This window comes from Sinohyriopsis cumingii, chromosome 19 (assembly GCF_028554795.1).
Source record: "Sinohyriopsis cumingii isolate HCF-2022 chromosome 19, ASM2855479v2, whole genome shotgun sequence".
NCBI lineage: Eukaryota > Metazoa > Mollusca > Bivalvia > Unionida > Unionidae > Sinohyriopsis > Sinohyriopsis cumingii.
Genome location: NC_142979.1, coordinates 29,946,605 through 29,964,615, shown reverse-complemented (window position 1 = coordinate 29,964,615; position 18,011 = coordinate 29,946,605). Strand labels below are relative to the sequence as shown.

Below are 18,011 nucleotides of genomic sequence, written 5' to 3'. Positions count from 1 at the left end.
TCATTCCTTAAGCTTGTGCTATGAGATACACATTTTTACAGTATTTACTTTTGGATTCAGCTATTTTTATCCCAAATGTTGTCCAGCTGACTTATCTCAGTTGAATCTTAACAGGTATAATGAATCATGTAGATGAAGATGCAGGCAGAAAATGAGCTTTTCACTATTGTAGTCAAGACCAAGTAATGCACTGAACAATAATTTTGTACTACATGCTTGGTGTGACTTGAGTGAAATATTAGGATCCATGTACCAATGGACTCAGGACTTGCACAAAATCATTTTGAAAGTATGAGGCCCTGGGGATCTAGATTTTTTTCTTTAAGCCCCAGGTATTATCAAAATGAACAATTTTAATGTATGCGCAATACTACCTGCATCAAAATGAACAGTTTTAATGTATGTGCAATACTACATATATCAAAATGAACAATTTTATTGAATGCACAACAATGCACAACACTACATCTGTCAAAATGAAAAATTTATTGTATGCACAACAAACACTACATATTTACAGTGTACATGTTACATGTACTAGTTTGCAGAGAAACCTGTCTACTAAAGGATACTGTAACCTTGCACGAATTGAGTGCCTTTAATATGTTTTTTATTATTATGATTATTATTATTATTGTTGTTGTTGTTGCTGCTGCTGTTTCCAGTTTTCTCAAGCTGTAACCCTTAAAGATATGTATCAGCTGTGGTAAAACCTTATGCTGTATGACTTACAAATGTGTATTACCGGTAATTCATATTCATTTGTACAGATTTCTTATAATATGCCAGTGTAAATCAATATAGTTACCATTTGCTTGAAATTATAAAAACAAGACTGGGAAAAACCAGTGCTTTATGCGATGGCAGATCCGTGTCTATGATGTTTGTATTGGGTGGAGATTATACAGTTGGCAGTTTGCTAGAAAAGATCTGTGCTTCCAACCTGCTAGTGCTATTGATTTTTAGATATAAGATAGCTAATGAACTGGCTGCTGATATTAGAGAGATTGTCTTTGGGATTGTCCACAATACCATCTAAACTACATTCATGCACAAAACAGTCTTTTCCCCCCACCAAGTTGGTGGAAAGAATTGGTATGGTATGGTATGGAGATACGTGGAGGTTGTTAGACTAATATGTATTTATATGCCGTTTAATACAAGATTTTTTCCCCTTGCTTCAATTTTGTGTTTATTACATATCCCACATATTTGTAAGCTGTGGAATAAAAAAACAAATGGAGATTTATTCAAATTTCATTCAGTGCATCTACATGAAGGAATATGATGCATAAGATGGATAGGTACCAGCTGGAATAGCAGCTCATTGCTGTAGGTGTGCTCTCATTAGCTTTTTTTCTTCTTATAATTAGAGTGATAAACGAAGAAACATGGAGAAAGTTCAATTTCATTAAGTAAAAATACTCCATGAAAACTTTATAAACATCTAGAAAAGTCTTGAACATCTGGTTTTTTTGTGGGGCTGTGTGAGCCATGTTCTAGCTTATTGATTTTCTTCATGAATCTACTAAGAAGGTACTGTATGCATTCAAACACCAGCCAACAGGTGTATGTATAAACCATGGAATTGATAGCAGAAAGCCTAAAGGCATTGTGTGGCCACTGGAATTTGATATTGTCCATTTTGTATGCATTTAGGTGTCAAGTAAGCACAGTAGTGCATTACATGATCACAGTAGAGTGAAAAGCATCTGAGATGCAGACATGCAGCTTAGTTCTACCCCTATGACTGTGTACAGTATGTAACATGACAACGATTTCTACATGTTCTTTTGTGATGGTTACTTAAGATCTATTAGGGGTAAGATTGATGTGTGGGAAAATATAACAGGGAAAGCAAGATTTGTGTCAACACAATTTATCAATGTAAAATCAGGAATTATATGATTCAGCTCATCTGTGTGTGCATTCATAATGTTTCACAACTTGTACACCATTCTAGACTTGAACATTAGGAATTGGTTTGGTTTTTATATCTTGGTCATAAAGCATCAGAGCTTATATGAAGGCCTTTTGTCCGTCATCCATCATCCAATGTCCTTCTGTCAGTTAACACAGGTTTGTTACAGCTCCTTCTCTTAAATTACTTGGAAAACTCAAAGGTAACTCAATAACATTGGTACCAGTCTGATATGGCAGCCATCTTGAAAATCATGTTGAAGCTTCTTCTGATACAGAAAGTTGAATCAACATGTAGTTTTCACTAAAAGGCTTCTTATAGTGACTAGTGAATTCTGACTGAAGATGATTCCACTCAGACATCCAATATGGTCAGCACAGTGGCCATCTTGAAAATATTGCTATTGCTGCTACTCCTTTTGAACAGAAAGACATATCAGCATGGGAGTATTTAACTGGAAGACTTATTATTGTGTCTGGTTGGTCTTTAATTAAAAAAATTCTGCCTCTGTGGCATCCAATATGGGCATGTTGATTAGTTGATCATGAATGAAAATGATGCAGATCTGATATACAATATGGTCATGGCCATTTTGAAAATCTAGTTATTGCTACTCCTCCAGAAAATAGTTTTATATCAGCATAAGGTTTTCACTAAAAATCTTTGATATCTCGTTGGTTCTAAGTGAAAATGGTGCTCCCCCTCCCCCAAGACATACGGTATGACTGCGCTTTCCTGAGGGGCCCCGAGTGGCCTAGTGGCCTAGATCGCTCACCGCTATGAATCACTGCCAGCTCACCCTGGTCTGCATGGGTTCGAGTCTCAGGCTTGGCCAGTGTGGTTATGTGAGAAAGCTTGCCAGTAGCTTCTCATGGGTTGGTGGCTCTTTCCTGGGTTTTCCCTGGTTCTTCCTCCACCATTTATGCTGGCCGCCATGTATAGCCTATCTTGTGCTAAAATATAGCATTGAACCCTATAACAACAACAACAAGCACTCTCTTGAAGGGATGGTCATAATGGCACGAGTTTTCACCAATAGTCAAATGGTATCCCATTTTCCTCAAAATAAAAATGATTTCAATCTTTCATTCAGTATGCCTCAACAGTATCAGAGATTGTCTCAGCACTCTCATTAAAAACAGACGAAATATCTTACTTTGATTCTTTTAGATGGTAGAACATCAGTTATTTTAATAGAATCATGTTATTGATGAATCAGCAAATGAAAGTTACTGCTCCAGTGGCCTAGTGGTTAGAGCGTCCACCTTGGGTGTGGGAGGTCAAGGGTTCGTTACATGGCCAACTTATATTAAAGACTTATAAAAATAGTACTTACAGCTGCCTCATTGGGTGCTCATGGCATAATTCTAACTGGACTTGTTTCAGTTTTGTCATGCTCATAGGTGTTGGGAGGCATGCTTCAGCTCCCCTCTCTGATCTGCCCCTGTACACCCGTCTGTTACGAGTACAGCACTCCAACTGAGCCACAATGGCTTGTCAGGTTGTGTAGGAGTTCATTGTAACAAATGTGCATATTTATCAGTATAATTCTAGTTTTTAAATTATACATGTATTTGCACTTTTGCCACATGCAGGTAATAAGTTGCATTAGCCCTCTTAATGGCAATGACAATAAATTGTATACCCTTTGTGCATAATGTTTTTTGTCATTTGTTAGTAGCTGTATTAATGTTTTGTTTTAACTTTTGACAGTATATTGCTGACAATATAAAGAACTGGCTCAATGTTTTTACTTAACTGAATTAGCTAATGCTAGCATTTTTCCATTATAGTTTTATTCATGTGGTAATGTTTGAGTAATAAACAGGACATGAAATATCTGGACTTTTTTTCCTCATCATCTAAGTTTATTGTCAGACCTGGTATGGCAACCACCTGCATATTGTGATAACCTTTTCATAAAATCTTTTTGGCCTCTCCAAGTTTCCGATATGTATATAGCAGCTGTCAGCCCAGCATGCCCAGTGATATTTTTTAGTTCCATGAACCTCTCAGCCAGAGGAGTGTTTTCCTCCACAGATGAGGGGTGTATCCTAACTCTCCTATCACTCATTGCAATCCCCTGTATATGCAAAATTATTTTTTCACAGGTTGCTTGTACAGTAATGGTAGTATATTTAGGATAATACTGCCTGTAATAACAGAAATGTTAACTGGCTTTAGCAGGGCAAGATAATTTACAGTAGTTGCTAATTTCAGGCAGCATATCAGTCAGCATCCCTTTGATTCTTTTTGCAAGATCAGTTGGCTTCAGTGTTTGAAGTTGGTTAGCATAGTTGATACTGTTTGTGATCAGAAGTAATTCCAAAAGGATTAAAGTCATTAATTGATTATGGTTGGATTACTAAAGAGCTCATGTAGCATAATATGGGGTTGGTTTGGCTTTGGTGTTTAAAATTAGTCCAAATGTTTTAAACATGGGTTATCTTCCCATTGCTAAAATACCAAAATGTAAGCAACTTGAAATATCACATGAAATTCAGTGATGGATGAAAATGGGAATTCTATTGATTGGAAAAGTTTGTGAAACTTTACATGGTTATTTCTACAGGAATTAAACCTTTGCCTTGCAGCCAGTAGATAAATCAGAGGAAAATATAAGATGCGACCAACCCATATTCAGTTAGAAAAGTAATTGGACCCCACCAAAAAGTTCAATTCCAAATCTAGAAGCCTTTATCAGCTCATTTGAAAATGACACTTCCAGACACATAAACCGTACTAACAGATACTGTTATTTGACAAAAGAAGAAACAGATGCCCTCCACTCACTGAAAAGCAGAACAGACATCATAATTAAGCCTGCAGATAAGGATTCCGGTTGTTATGAATACGGAAGACTACATCAGTGAAGCAAGTAGACAACTAAGTGACGTAGGAACTAATAAAAACTAGACATTGATCCTACAATGGAATATGCAAAAACCATCACTAGTATTATTGACGAGGCATACCAAATCGGGCACATAGACTAGCAAATGAGAAACTACTTAAGCCTAGAAAACCCTAGGGCAGGTATATTTTATCTTCTACCAAAAATCAACAAACAAGGCAACCCGGGCAGACCTATAATCTCCAGTAACGGGCATCCCATAGAAAGGATATCAGAATATTTTGATCATTTTATGAGACCACATGTCCACAAATTAACCTCATATCTTCAGGATGTGACAGATTACCACATTAAAAGCAAAGCACGTGAACCATTACTGCCAGATATATTGCTTGTTTCCTTAGATGTCACATCTTTTTATACTAACATACCACACAACGAAGGGATACAGGCATGTAGAGAGGCATGGGAAACTAGAACTGTAGACAATCCATTCACACACTTTCTAGTCCAACTCCTGGAGCTTGTCCTAAAACTCAATAACTTTGAATATAATGAAGAAAACTACCTCCAAATTAATGGAACTGCAATGGGTACAAAAATGGCCCCTTTGTATGCTAATATTTTTATGGGAAAACTTGAGGGTCAACTTTTAGCATCGGTTGAACTTTCACCATACCAGTGGGTATGCTTTATTGATGATATAGAAATGAAGTGGCAGCATGGAAGAGAAAGTCTAGATGATTTCATATCAAAGGCAAACAACTTCATCCCTCAGTAAAATTCATGGCATAAGCCTCCAACTCAAACCACATCTTCCTGGACACAGCAACCAGACTGGTAGAAATCAAACTCCATACCGACATCTACTCGAAACCAACCAACAAACAACAGTATCTCCTCCCAAGCAGTTGTCATCCAAAACACTGCATTAGGAACATCTCATATAGCTAGGCACTGAGGATATGCAGAATTTGCTCTGATGATGAAACATTCCTAAAATGGTTTGAAGAGCTATCTTAACATTTAATTTACCAAGGCTACAACAAAGACCTGATTGTTGAGGCAACCCAAAGGGCTAAACAAACAAACCGTGATGACCTACTAAAATATGGAAATAAGGAAAAGGCTGATAGAATACCATATATCCTGACCCACCATCAAGACAACCCCAGAGTAGGTAAAATCATTGGGAAATGCTGGCCCATTGTGGAATCGTCGGATGTACTAAAGTTAATCCTCCCTACCAAACCTGTAGTAGCTTACCGGAGACCAAAAAATCTCAAATGTATCCTAGTCAGGGCAAAGCTAACACCAGTCACTAATCAAGACCACACTAGTCATTCTTGCCCCTGTGGCAATAAAAGGTGCAAAACCTGTCAACATATGATAGAGACCAGGACATTTTCTAGCACATTGACTAGAGAAAAACTAAACATACATGGTACAAACAAAACGTGCAAAACAGAATGTCATTAATCTCATCACATTTAAGATCTGTAGCCTTCAGTATGTCGGAGAAACTGAAAAGCTACACAAAATGATCAACCGTCATAGATCTGATTGGATGACAAAGAAGCTGTACAGAAGCCCAGTCGCAGAACACTTCTCATCCCCTGGCCACACTTTGTGATATAACACTTATTGCAAATGCTCACAATCCCAGCAGGAGTTCTCAAACCAGGAAAGAAAAGGAATCTTACTGGATACATTGCCTTAGAACATTGAAACCATGTTTTTTAAACCAAGAAGAGTAGAAAAAGATAACCATGCACAAATAAAATTATCTTTTGCAGCCAACACATTTTCTTTTAAATAACTCTCTAAATTTGCTTGACAGCCTGTGACTATTATAACAATGAAATATCCGGGATATAATTTGCACTTACATAAACTTACATAAAATAACATGTTGGTATGGCTCATCAATTTCTAGGTCAATACAAATATTTTCCAGTATCAGCAATAAGCTGAAATAAACTAGCTGAACATAATGAAGTTAAAAGGTTTAATTCCTGTAGTAACAGCCAAGTAAAGTTTTGTAAACATAACCATTTTTCTTTTTTGTTTGTTTGTCTTGTCTATGTTTTGTATTTGCCTTTGAAAAAGACTCATTAAAGAGTCAAAATTGCTCAGGCTAGTTAGATACTAGTTTCACACTGTTCGTTGTCAGTTTATTGCATGCACACACACACACACACACACACACACACACACACACATATATATATATACAGTGCAGACTTGGACACCACAGGTTACACTTTATTTTTGATTTTTTACTTTGCCCAAAGGCAGGTAGGGAGGGTTGGGTAGTTTGTCCCGTATATTTTGGTCTTTTGTAGATTCATGATATCTCTAGTTCTCTTTGATATTTCATATTTTTCCTTGCTCCTTGAAGGTGCCTCTCTGTTTTTGCAGTATCATTCTGACATTATTCACTGTAGTAGATTTGCTGCAGCCCTTGTAGATTATATTTGCACCCTGTAAACATCAGAGCAAGTATTTTACATTCAGCACAAAGTAGGGCAAATGGCCATGAATTTAGGCTATCAATGTGGCTTGTCTGTGAACCATTGATTTAATTGGGTGCTACAAGAATAAGTCTGCTTTGAATCAGTTATTGCTGGTTGTTCAGATGCTGTGAGGTTAGTCCTGATTGTATGTCTTGTAGATGAAGATTATTTTACTTATTATTACTAGTTTAGATTTTGACTTGGTACAAACGGGCAAGTCAATCCAGGTGTTAAAAGTGAATTCTTTGTACATTTGGAGGTTGTGCAGCATAATGTTGGAATCATGATGAAGTTTTACCTGAAAATCCAACGAATACATTCAATACACATGCAAATCACAATTCAGTCATCAGCACATTAATTATTTTTGCATGTATATATAAATCCTTATTCAGGTACATTCACTTAGATTGATTGATGTTTCATATTTATTAACTGTTCAGATAGGTCAAAACTAACACTCAAGGTGGACAGATATAATGACAGTCAGGTAGCAAAGAAGAGAAATTGCAAATTGCAGATGCTTGAACAGTTTGGATGAAGAAATAAGAGTGGGACAAACCAATAAATCACAAACACGTTCATATATATCATCTGTTCCACTGCATGAAAACAGACAGACATGCACATGGATTAAAAGCTAATCAAATCCACACAAAGCTAATAACATGCAGTAATTCCACTGAATATGTGAACATTCTTTATCATATACATTTCATAGAGAAAAAAAGTCAACATTGTGTATTGGGCCCTGGGTGGCTGAGTGTCGGAAGCATTTGTTTTACCGAACACTGCAATCTCACCTCTGTCAGCATATGTGCATAGGTTCAAGTCTTGGACTTGGCCAATGTGGATATGTTAGATAACTTGCCAATAGCTTCCCTTGGGTCAGTGGTTCTTAAAGGGGTTTTCCTGGGTTCTTCTTCCATCAGTTATACTGGCCGCCAAGTATAGCCTTTCATGTGCTAAAAAATGCTACTGAACTCAAACAGCAACAGTCAGCCCTATCAGTAGTGACCACCCATGGGAAAAGGCAGCACTGGCTTTGTGCACAGGTAAACAGGTAACTTTGGTACACAAGTTTACATTTCAGAATTGGTTACCATGCACTGAATATCCTCCTCCTTCTCATCCATTTTGTTGTTCTTCTTTTTCTTCTTTTTATTATTATTATTATTATTATTATCCAAAAATCACAAAATACATGCATGTGTTGTTCGTTCCCAAATTTATGTTGCAAAGAAAATTACTCCATCCTGCTCACTTTAATCCATTCTGTAAATTAAATCATCTCAAGATTTAAAAATAAAAACTGATCTTAGTTTCTTTTCTGTGCCATGACAAAACAGTATTTTAACTACTGATTGACAGCTTACATATGACTGTAAAACAGAGGACTGATCTTTGGTATGCCATCATGTATATTTTAGGAATGGGAACAGCTTTAATGCTATGGGGTTGATTGGTGGATTCTACCTTCTTACAAGGTGTCCCCTTTATTCGGTTATTGTTATGTAGAGGGTGATTGCCCCGGTGTTGTTGCCCACATCGAGTAAATATTAATACATGTATAAAGTGTGAATCTTACAGTAGGAATAAATAGACTTTTTTTTATATAGAAATATTGAACAGAATGAAACGAGCCCCCGTATATGAAATACAACAATTTAATAAATTACATAAACAACTATGATAATATGTTACATTAGGAAGATACATTTCTCTTTTGAAATAAATCATTCACTGAATTTCAAACATTTATATACTTACATAAATAGCCGATTTGTTTTAAATGATAGAATTGGTTCATCATAGAATCGAGTGAACAATCGAAGTCATTGCCTTGTACAACTTCATAACCTGCTTATTTCTGGTTCACTCCAGCTTCACTGTGGCTGTTCTTCTTGGTCCTTTTGCTTTGTTCTTCTCCAAACTCTCTGTTGTCTTGGCTCTTTCAGCCCTCAAACTTTGTGTGGGTAGGTGGATACGTAAGTACGTAGATATGAAGATACTTGGATATGATGGTATGTGGATACGTCAGTGGAGCTATTTCCCTTTCAAAATAAACAGAGAAACAACCTAAATCTTCTGTCAGATATCCTACTGGAAATAGATCATTACTCTACTCTTGTTATATCAGATATCATCCTATTGGGATTCAGACATATCAAAGGCTAATGGTCAAGCCAAACATGGCAGACCATAAACAAACCTAGTTTCATAAGATTAATGTACTTCCTAATGGCTATTTCATCACTGACTCACATTAACATCACGAGACATAACAGTTCCTTTCTCGTCTCAATTACACAAATGAATGAAATTCATTATATGGCTTAACTACGTTATTTTCGGCAAATAAACACATTCAAGTCTTTAGCATACATGAAATCTCACTTAATGGCTTAGCAACGTTAATTTCAGTCAATCTGCACTCAGAGTTGTTATCATACATGAAATCATCTAAGATCGGAGAATTCACATGGATTTTTGTAACTCATATCAACTGAAGTAATGCATGAGATTCTTAGAATACCTGATTCCTATAACAATCAAGATGACAAATTCAAACAAGTCATCAAACTTATAAGGAAGATCATTGTTTGAATTCATATAGATGAACTCAAACACAGTTATGCTCATATCAAGAAAATTGATCTACGGATTTAAGCAAATAAATTCATGCAGATACAAGCAAATCAATTCAAACAAATTATTATATTGGTATCAACGAATTACATGAAATTCATGCAAATACCTTGTGCTTTCAAGCTTTGCTCACTTCTACCACCAGAACTGTGTCCGTCAACTTTCCAGACATCTGGTCCCTCAGATAAATGTTTTATGTGAGATTTTCTTCTAAATTCAGTCTTGGAGTCTCCTATTTTTTTCTTCCTCTTACAGGAAAATGTTGGCTGAATAAATTTTGTAATGGGGCATATTAAAACCAAGAAATTTTGTGTGGGAAACATGCTCCTTATTTAGCATTAACCAATCAGGATTAAATATATCTACCACCTTTTATAACTGGGAAATATTCAATTCCTTGTTAAATTGTCTAAGGACGTGTGTTGGAAGGAGAAAGATTTGACTTCTTAGGAAGGTGCCAGTCTCCAATAAAGCACAAGGTATCCATAGCTACAATACATGTCAAGCGGTTTATTTGCTTATGCATAATTACATATTGCCAAGAGAATATTAAGGCTTTTAACTTTCGTGCCATTCTTAAAACCCTTAAAACCACCTTTTATTTATGAAGTCTAATTTAGAGTAAAGTGTTATGGTTTTAGGCCTTGTGACCATCTTAGGACCCAGTATTTGATCCAGATAGATGGGAAACTATGTGTCCTGGTTTATTTTGTGCAGGTCCACTGAACAAACATGGACATTTTTGATCTCAAACAAAATTAAATCTTTCAGGAATTGTTGTCAGTATCACACTTAGCAACATGGACAGCTTTTAGCACTTCAGAAAAAGGCTGTTAAGTTCTATGGACAGTCTTAAAATGCTTGAAAAGTTTGCTTGAAGTTGCAGTATGTATTGAAGTCTCAAAGGTAGTAGTTTTTAACAGGGCAGGATGTGAAAGTCTGCTTTCAGGAGGTTTCAGAAACAGTAATAGCTAAACCTATGGCAGATAAGAAAAATAATGAAAAGATTTTCTTGTGGCAATATATTGATAGCAGTAACATAAATAAAGCTGTAGAACATTAAACAGGCTAAACTACCAATAACCTTGATGACAAACTTCTTACGATGTTAAAGAGTTTATACAGTGTCCGAAATTATGAGAGTTTTGCACTTTCCTTATTCCCCAAAATTCAGTACGAGCAATAATCTTCTGTATTATCAAAAGAAACACTTTTTTATCTGTCATTTTTTCAAGCGAGGATGAAGCAAGAAAATTACAAGATTATTGAAATCCATGAAGTTTCCTAATATTAATCCTTTGAAGATTCTGTAAAGCATATTTTCTGGGCAGGAATGACCAGGTATCATCAAAGAGCTGTATTTCACAAATATTATTGTACACAAGTTTGTAATTAGAGTCACTTTGTGTAATAATGTAGGTTTGAAACTTCAGACCTGTATTATTCTACACTGGCTTGTTGTGTTGGTCCTTTGTGAAACGTTGCTATTTGTAGCAAAATGTCGTATGAATTTTGGACTCGTTTCATGCAAGCTGACCACTGCTGTGTAACCTGCAGTTTTGTGTCATTTTTGATTAGGATACAGTTATTGTATGATGATTCATCAAAGTGATATCTTTTTGAAATCACTTGGTAATGTTTTTATAAATTGTGTCTACCAAGTGTATACATTTTCTGTGTCTGGCAATTAAAATCAGCCTTTTGTGAGGAAAAAACCCCGAGCAATTTGGATATCGGCAGTAAGGGCTTGTGTAACATGTCCTTTGAACATAAAATATTTTTTCAAGCCTCAAAAATGTTTTATCCAAGTAATAATACAGTATGTAGTTGTGTTTAGGTTGGGTCCAACTGCAAACTACATAGACCCAGATCTGCATTTACATGATGCACCATCAGATCTGGGTCTATTCAGTTTATTGGGAGTAATCAGTAGGGCAAAGAACATAGATCATTATTTGCTGGCACATTATGCAGCAGCAAATCAGAGTCTATGTTGATTGCAGTTGGACCTGACTTGTGAGTACAGGTATATATGGTACAATTGCTACATTGCCAGAAGAACTAATTTACAGTTACCTGGCTTGTTTTTGTAGACCAGCCACATATTTTGGTCCAGTACAGCTGTTCAAATAATGAACATACCTGTTGTAGGTCTCAAGAGCATCTGGTTTTGTGATGTTGTACTGCAGGTGCCTGGAAAGTAATTTGGTGAAGGCAAATACAAGGACCAATATGTTGAGAGAAAATGAGAACTTAAGAATTAGAGGTTATAAAACAAATCTGCTTTGAAGGATTAATTTTGTCTGTTTGGATTGTATGTTATGGTATGATGTTCAAGCAACAATACTTCTTTTAGAGCTGGGGTGAAATTTAGACAAATTATTGTTCATAAATTTTTAGATAGTTTCAAGGACTAATAGGTTTCAAAAGTTACACATTCTCCTAAATTGTTACTGGTGTCCCTGCCTCCACCCCAATTTACTGACATGACAACAGTGATGTAGTAACTGATTTACATCCATTTTTTTGTTCATTACCTGTACCTCTGTATAAAAAAAAGTCATTTGAATCATGGAGATGTAGTAAATGGTGTATGCAGTAACAGATTATGGGATTTTTTTCCCTAATAAAAGATTAGTGATTATTGTAAAAACTTTGCTGAAAAAAGATCCAGGCATTGTAAAGCCCACAATTTGGCCAAAGATCAAAGGAAATTCAAGGATCCATTGTATAAAATTAAATTGCTTTATTGTCAGAACCCATAGAAATTATGTAGACTATATGTATCCATTAGGGAAGCTAATTACTGTTTGAATGTGGAGATGAACCCTCCCGTCTGCTGGGGTGACCTAGTCACCCCCTGTCCCTGACTGGTTTCATTACTATTGTAAATCTCAGGGAATAAGGGTTGATTCGGTTGTTCAACTGATTGCATGTCACCTATTTACTCATGTGCTCGAAATATATGTGAGACTAATAGGGAATTCCAAGTGAGAATAAAAAAAGCACTTGAGGTATATAATTATTAAGAGAGTAATATATAATTACTCAAAGCACGGGCCTAAGGAGAATTACTCAAGACATTATATTACGAGGTTTATTTTTTATCATAATAATATTTTAATTAAATCAGTATTTGTTCCATGTCGGGATTCGAACATTGGTCCTCTGCTGCGAGATATGGCAACTATCGCCTGCCTGCATGTTCCAGTGTAAATACTACTACGGCTATCGAGACATCACCAAAAAATGATGCCCTTTAACCGCTCATATATACTCAATAACGTACAAACACTCTCAAAACTTATATATACATGACATGAAACCTTGGCACTGGCGAGGTTAGGTTATAATTATTAAGAGAGTAATATATAATTACTCAAAGCACGGGCCTAAGGAGAATTACTCAAGACATTATATTACGAGGTTTATTTTTTATCATAATAATATTTTAATTAAATCAATATTTGTTCCATGTCGGGATTCGAACATTGGTCCTCTGCTGCGAGATATGGCAACTATCGCCTGACTGCACGTTCCAGTGTAAATACTACTACGGCTATCGATATGTTATGCTTAGTTATGTATAATTTAGTCAAGATTGGATTGTTGTGAGATTTTCTTGATGATTATGATTGAGGAAGATGGGAACAACAACAGCTTGAGTGGATTAACTCAACAATCCAGTATTGGCATTGGTTTGATTGCCCATAAGATTGCAATCAGTTAGTAAAACCGGGAACATCAGGTGGTTTGTAAAGCTAGTTGTCATAGTTAATGGACACACTTGAATTGTGTTTATTGGTGATTAAATTGTTTCATTTGGCAAAACATCAAAAATTTGGAATCAGTTATGACTTAATTGGATTACCTTTGGTCAACTATCCTCATTTGTTTGATTGCACCTTGAATTGTACTGCATTAGACAAAACTGTGGAGCATACGGCAGTTTGCAAAGCCAGTAACAATTTAATGGACTTCCCACTCTGTGAATACATCTGAACTTTTAAATCGTAATGGAGCAAGGATGTGTATTTTCATTTGTGTCTCAGTCTCAGAAACAGCCTGGCAGTAATGAAGTCATTGAATGTTGAACTCCTAAGGAACAGAAAGTTTGTCATCTTTGAGAAGACATAAAGTCAATCTCCTAAGTAGTTACAGAATTTTAGGATGGTTGAAATAGGGAACTTCTGTGGGTGAAAAATGGAACTGCAGTGATGATATGTGGGTGGTGTAAGGATGATGAACAATCAAACTTACTTGCCACTTAAGGCAGTTCTAATCTTCAAAAAAGTGCTTATGTTCAGTTGACATATGGCTTCATAGTATATGCAAAGTCACCAATTGTGATGTTCATCACTGATATCCTTCATAGTTTTAAGGGTATAATTTTGCATTTAAAAATGATTTAAGAACTTTAGAACTGTATGGAATGTTAAAAATAAAGTGGAGCATAAAATGGTCCTTTTTTCTGTTGTAACATACCAACATATACAGTGATATATATTTAGAGAAACACTTGATGAAAGAAATCATTAATGACTATATCAGGTTCAATGGTCTGCTTGTCTGTCCATTATAAAATACTGTACAAGTCTCTCTTTATTCATCATGAGTCAAGAAATCTTAAACATCGGTTTGCTTCATGAAAAATGACCAATCCCAGCTTTTAACTCATGACTGAAAAACAAATGACTATTGTGATTTAAGTTTAGACTCGCAAGTTTTTGTAGCCAGATGATTTAAGTTTTGAAATCTTCTTGTTGTTTTTGTTGGGTTTAACGCCATTTTTCAGCACACGATTGGCTATTCATGGCGGCCAGTATTAATGGTGGAGGAAGAACCCAGGAAAACCCCGGAAAGAACCACCGACCCACGAGAAGCTACTGGCAAGCTTTCTCACATACCTGCATTGGCCGAATCCGAGACTCGAACCCACGCAGACAGAGGTGAGATGGCAGTGATCCGTAACAGATAGTGCTTTAGATGTTTTGAAATCTATTGAGAACTCTGTGTGTGTGTGTGTGTGTGTGTGTGTATATATATATATATATATATATATATATATATATATATATCTCTACTAAAATGTTTGGGAATATACCTACATCCAGATGAAAGAAATCATGGAAGTTAACTATAAAGTAACATCTGTGTAATCAGTTATTATATATTATATAATTGTAGTATAAAATACACTAGTGGAATAGAGGAGGTGTGGAAGTACTTAATTAAATAGAGACTTCTTGACGAGCTGGATGGTTTATGTCTCTCCCCTCCTCCCACCCCACACCTTTTTTTTCTCAGAATCACATTAATTAAGCTAATTAACTTTAGTTCAAGTCTACATTTCTTGTTCAAAGGTCAATGTCACTGAAACCTATTAATAGATAATCTCCAGAGTCAGGGGACTATTAAACATGTAGTAGACCATTTATGATATTCATGTTGGTCTTTCTGAATTGTTGTTCATCATTACCACTTTTATTACAAGCAGCATTTTCAGTTTTATTGCATCAATAATTGTTTGCAATAAGGAAGGGAACATTCAGTTCTGCTGCTTACTTGTTTTGTTTCATGATTATAGCATTGGTGATTAACATGTAGTGAAAAAATTTCTTTTTTATCCTTTCTGAAAACATTTGTGTAACATTAAATTACAGTTCACACTGCAGCATCAGTTTTTATGTGCCATGAGAGATAAAAAGGAAAGAATCATTGTTCTGTGTGATGTTATAGGAGTCAAATGGAGATCTCCCTGTAGGAGCACCTGTTAATAGCGCAACTGTTACATGGCATACAACCAAGTTAATGAACATTTCACTGCTTAATTCGATTCATGCACACAAAGAAATTAAAAGTATATACCATATGCCAACAAGCATCACTGTGTAGTTCTTCATGTCAAAATTTAAAAAGAATAACACACTTACATGAAAATTACTATTATGCTCTCAAGTAAACATGATACACATGTACATGCAGTACAGTGTAGGACCTAAGTAACATTTGTACAATCAGTACAGTATAGGATCTAAGTAACATTTGTACATGCAGTACAGCATAGGACTTAAGTAACATTTGTACATGCAGTACAGCATAGGACCCAAGTGACATTTGTACAGTCAGTACAGTATAGGATCTAAGTAACATTTTTGACATTGTGTACATTTGTGTGACAGGTCAATGAATTACTGAATATGGCTGTTCTGACCGGACAGGAACAAGTCTACCCCATGAGGATCTATGCCATTAATGATGCTGGAACTTTCAGAGATGTAACACACCTTACAAAGTGCCATTCCTCAGAAGTGGATGTTCTCAAGGTGAGAGTAATTTTGTGCAGCTTCTTGGGAGAAGAAATGTTGATATTATTCTTATGGAGTTTGGCATTAAACTTTTTGCACAACAAAGAATGGTACATGTGTTACCATATTAACTCTTTGATATTGCAGACACAATATTTTTAAAAGTAATGACCCAGATAATGCCCCTGTAAATCGGGTATTACATTGTTTTCTTTAATAATAAATAGAACCAATAGCACAGAACCCATGCCATCTGTTTGTTATGAGATAGTGGATCTGCATTAAATTCTTGAAACATTTTGAATGTAAAACGCAAGCTGGAAACCTCAAACTCGTATATAATAGGGTACACATACATTGTGGAAATTCAACATTGTTATAGATGAACATAAGAAAAATGAACATAAGAAAAATCAGATTGTTCCCCAGTTACAGCTTTGTTTCAGTTGAAGATATAGGCTGTCTAAGCTTTGGGACTTGGACATTGAAACTGAGTTTTAGGATCAAAAAGCTTAGAGAATATAGGACCTGGTTCAGTGCTGTTTGTAGCTGGCAAGTTGCAGAGGAGTAAATGCTTTGTTATTTTCTCACTTAGCATCAGGTTCAAAGCATTAGTAAAGTATCTAGAGTGTGTTTTTTTATGTCTTGATGTATGTATGTCTTCCAAAGTTTGCCTCAGCAAATGTGTCAAGTGGAGAGGTAAATGAAGATAAATGTTTCTCTTGTACAACTTATTAATAGGTCTGAGGTAGAAAACAGAAATCAGACTTTAATTCTTTTTACTTTGAGGTTGAAAAGGTGAAATAGGTCTCTTCATTGTGACATGAAAATTGAAGAATTTTTTTTATCACATTGCGTTTAGTAATTATTGAAGCATCAGAATTTGCAAATTTACTGCAATTTTTCTGAAATATTTTTTAGATTGTAATAGAATGGGTTATAAGTTTGTTTTTGTAGATTTTGGCATGCTAATAGTATTTTTTTTCTTATCACAAATATTTTATTGGCTTCAATAATGTATTGCTAATGAACTCAGTTTGCAATAGTAGAATCAGTTAATGTCCTAATAATAATAATAATAATAATAATAATAATAAAATTTCTTAGCATAACCCAATTAGTTTACAAGACTAATCTCCTATGAGTCACACTATTAAATACAAATATTTTGAGGTAAATGTGCAAAGGTGTATCATAACACAGCTAATTACAATTTTTATTAAAAAAATGAAGGCAAGGGAAAAGAAAAGATAACTATGATATTGTGAGGAGGATAGAAAAGGTAAGAAACTTTGAATGAATGACAGTTTACTTATTAATCAGACCTATATCATGTAGCCATTTTCTTATAAATTGATGAAAGCATTTAATGGGGGTGCGTCTTCCACGTCTTTGATTAAACTATTCCAGATCATTGGGCCAGAATATGCAAAACATTTCTTAAATAATTCTTTCTGATTTTGGAATTTTGTAATTATTACTTGTTGAAGACTGAACTTGAGTATGCTAAAAATTTAGAAGTTGGAAATTTATCCAGGGTCTTCCTAAGTTTTTTTATAAGTCCTGTAAGCCCCCCCCCCCCCCATTGTGTTTTTCTGGTCGGATGACAGTCCCTGTTTCCCATTGCTGAACCTTATACTTTTTTCCCCACCATGATAAAAGAAAGAAATCTCAAAAAAATCATTTGACATATATATGCTTAATAAGCAAATACCAACCTACCTACCCAAATTTTAAAAGCAGTGCAGTAAAAAACATTTTTC

At 35.4% G+C, this 18,011-nt stretch overlaps 1 protein-coding gene across 1 annotated transcript in view; it reads left to right on the top strand.

Moving 5' to 3' along the window:
* Positions 1–18,011, top strand: part of LOC149775361 (transmembrane protein 132B-like) — a 113,707-nt gene that overhangs the window by 58,946 nt on the left and 36,750 nt on the right. The window contains exon 5 of the mRNA XM_089943856.1: positions 16,123–16,266. Coding sequence (XP_089799982.1) covers positions 16,123–16,266 — 144 coding nt within the window. The remainder of the gene's footprint in view (positions 1–16,122; positions 16,267–18,011) is intronic.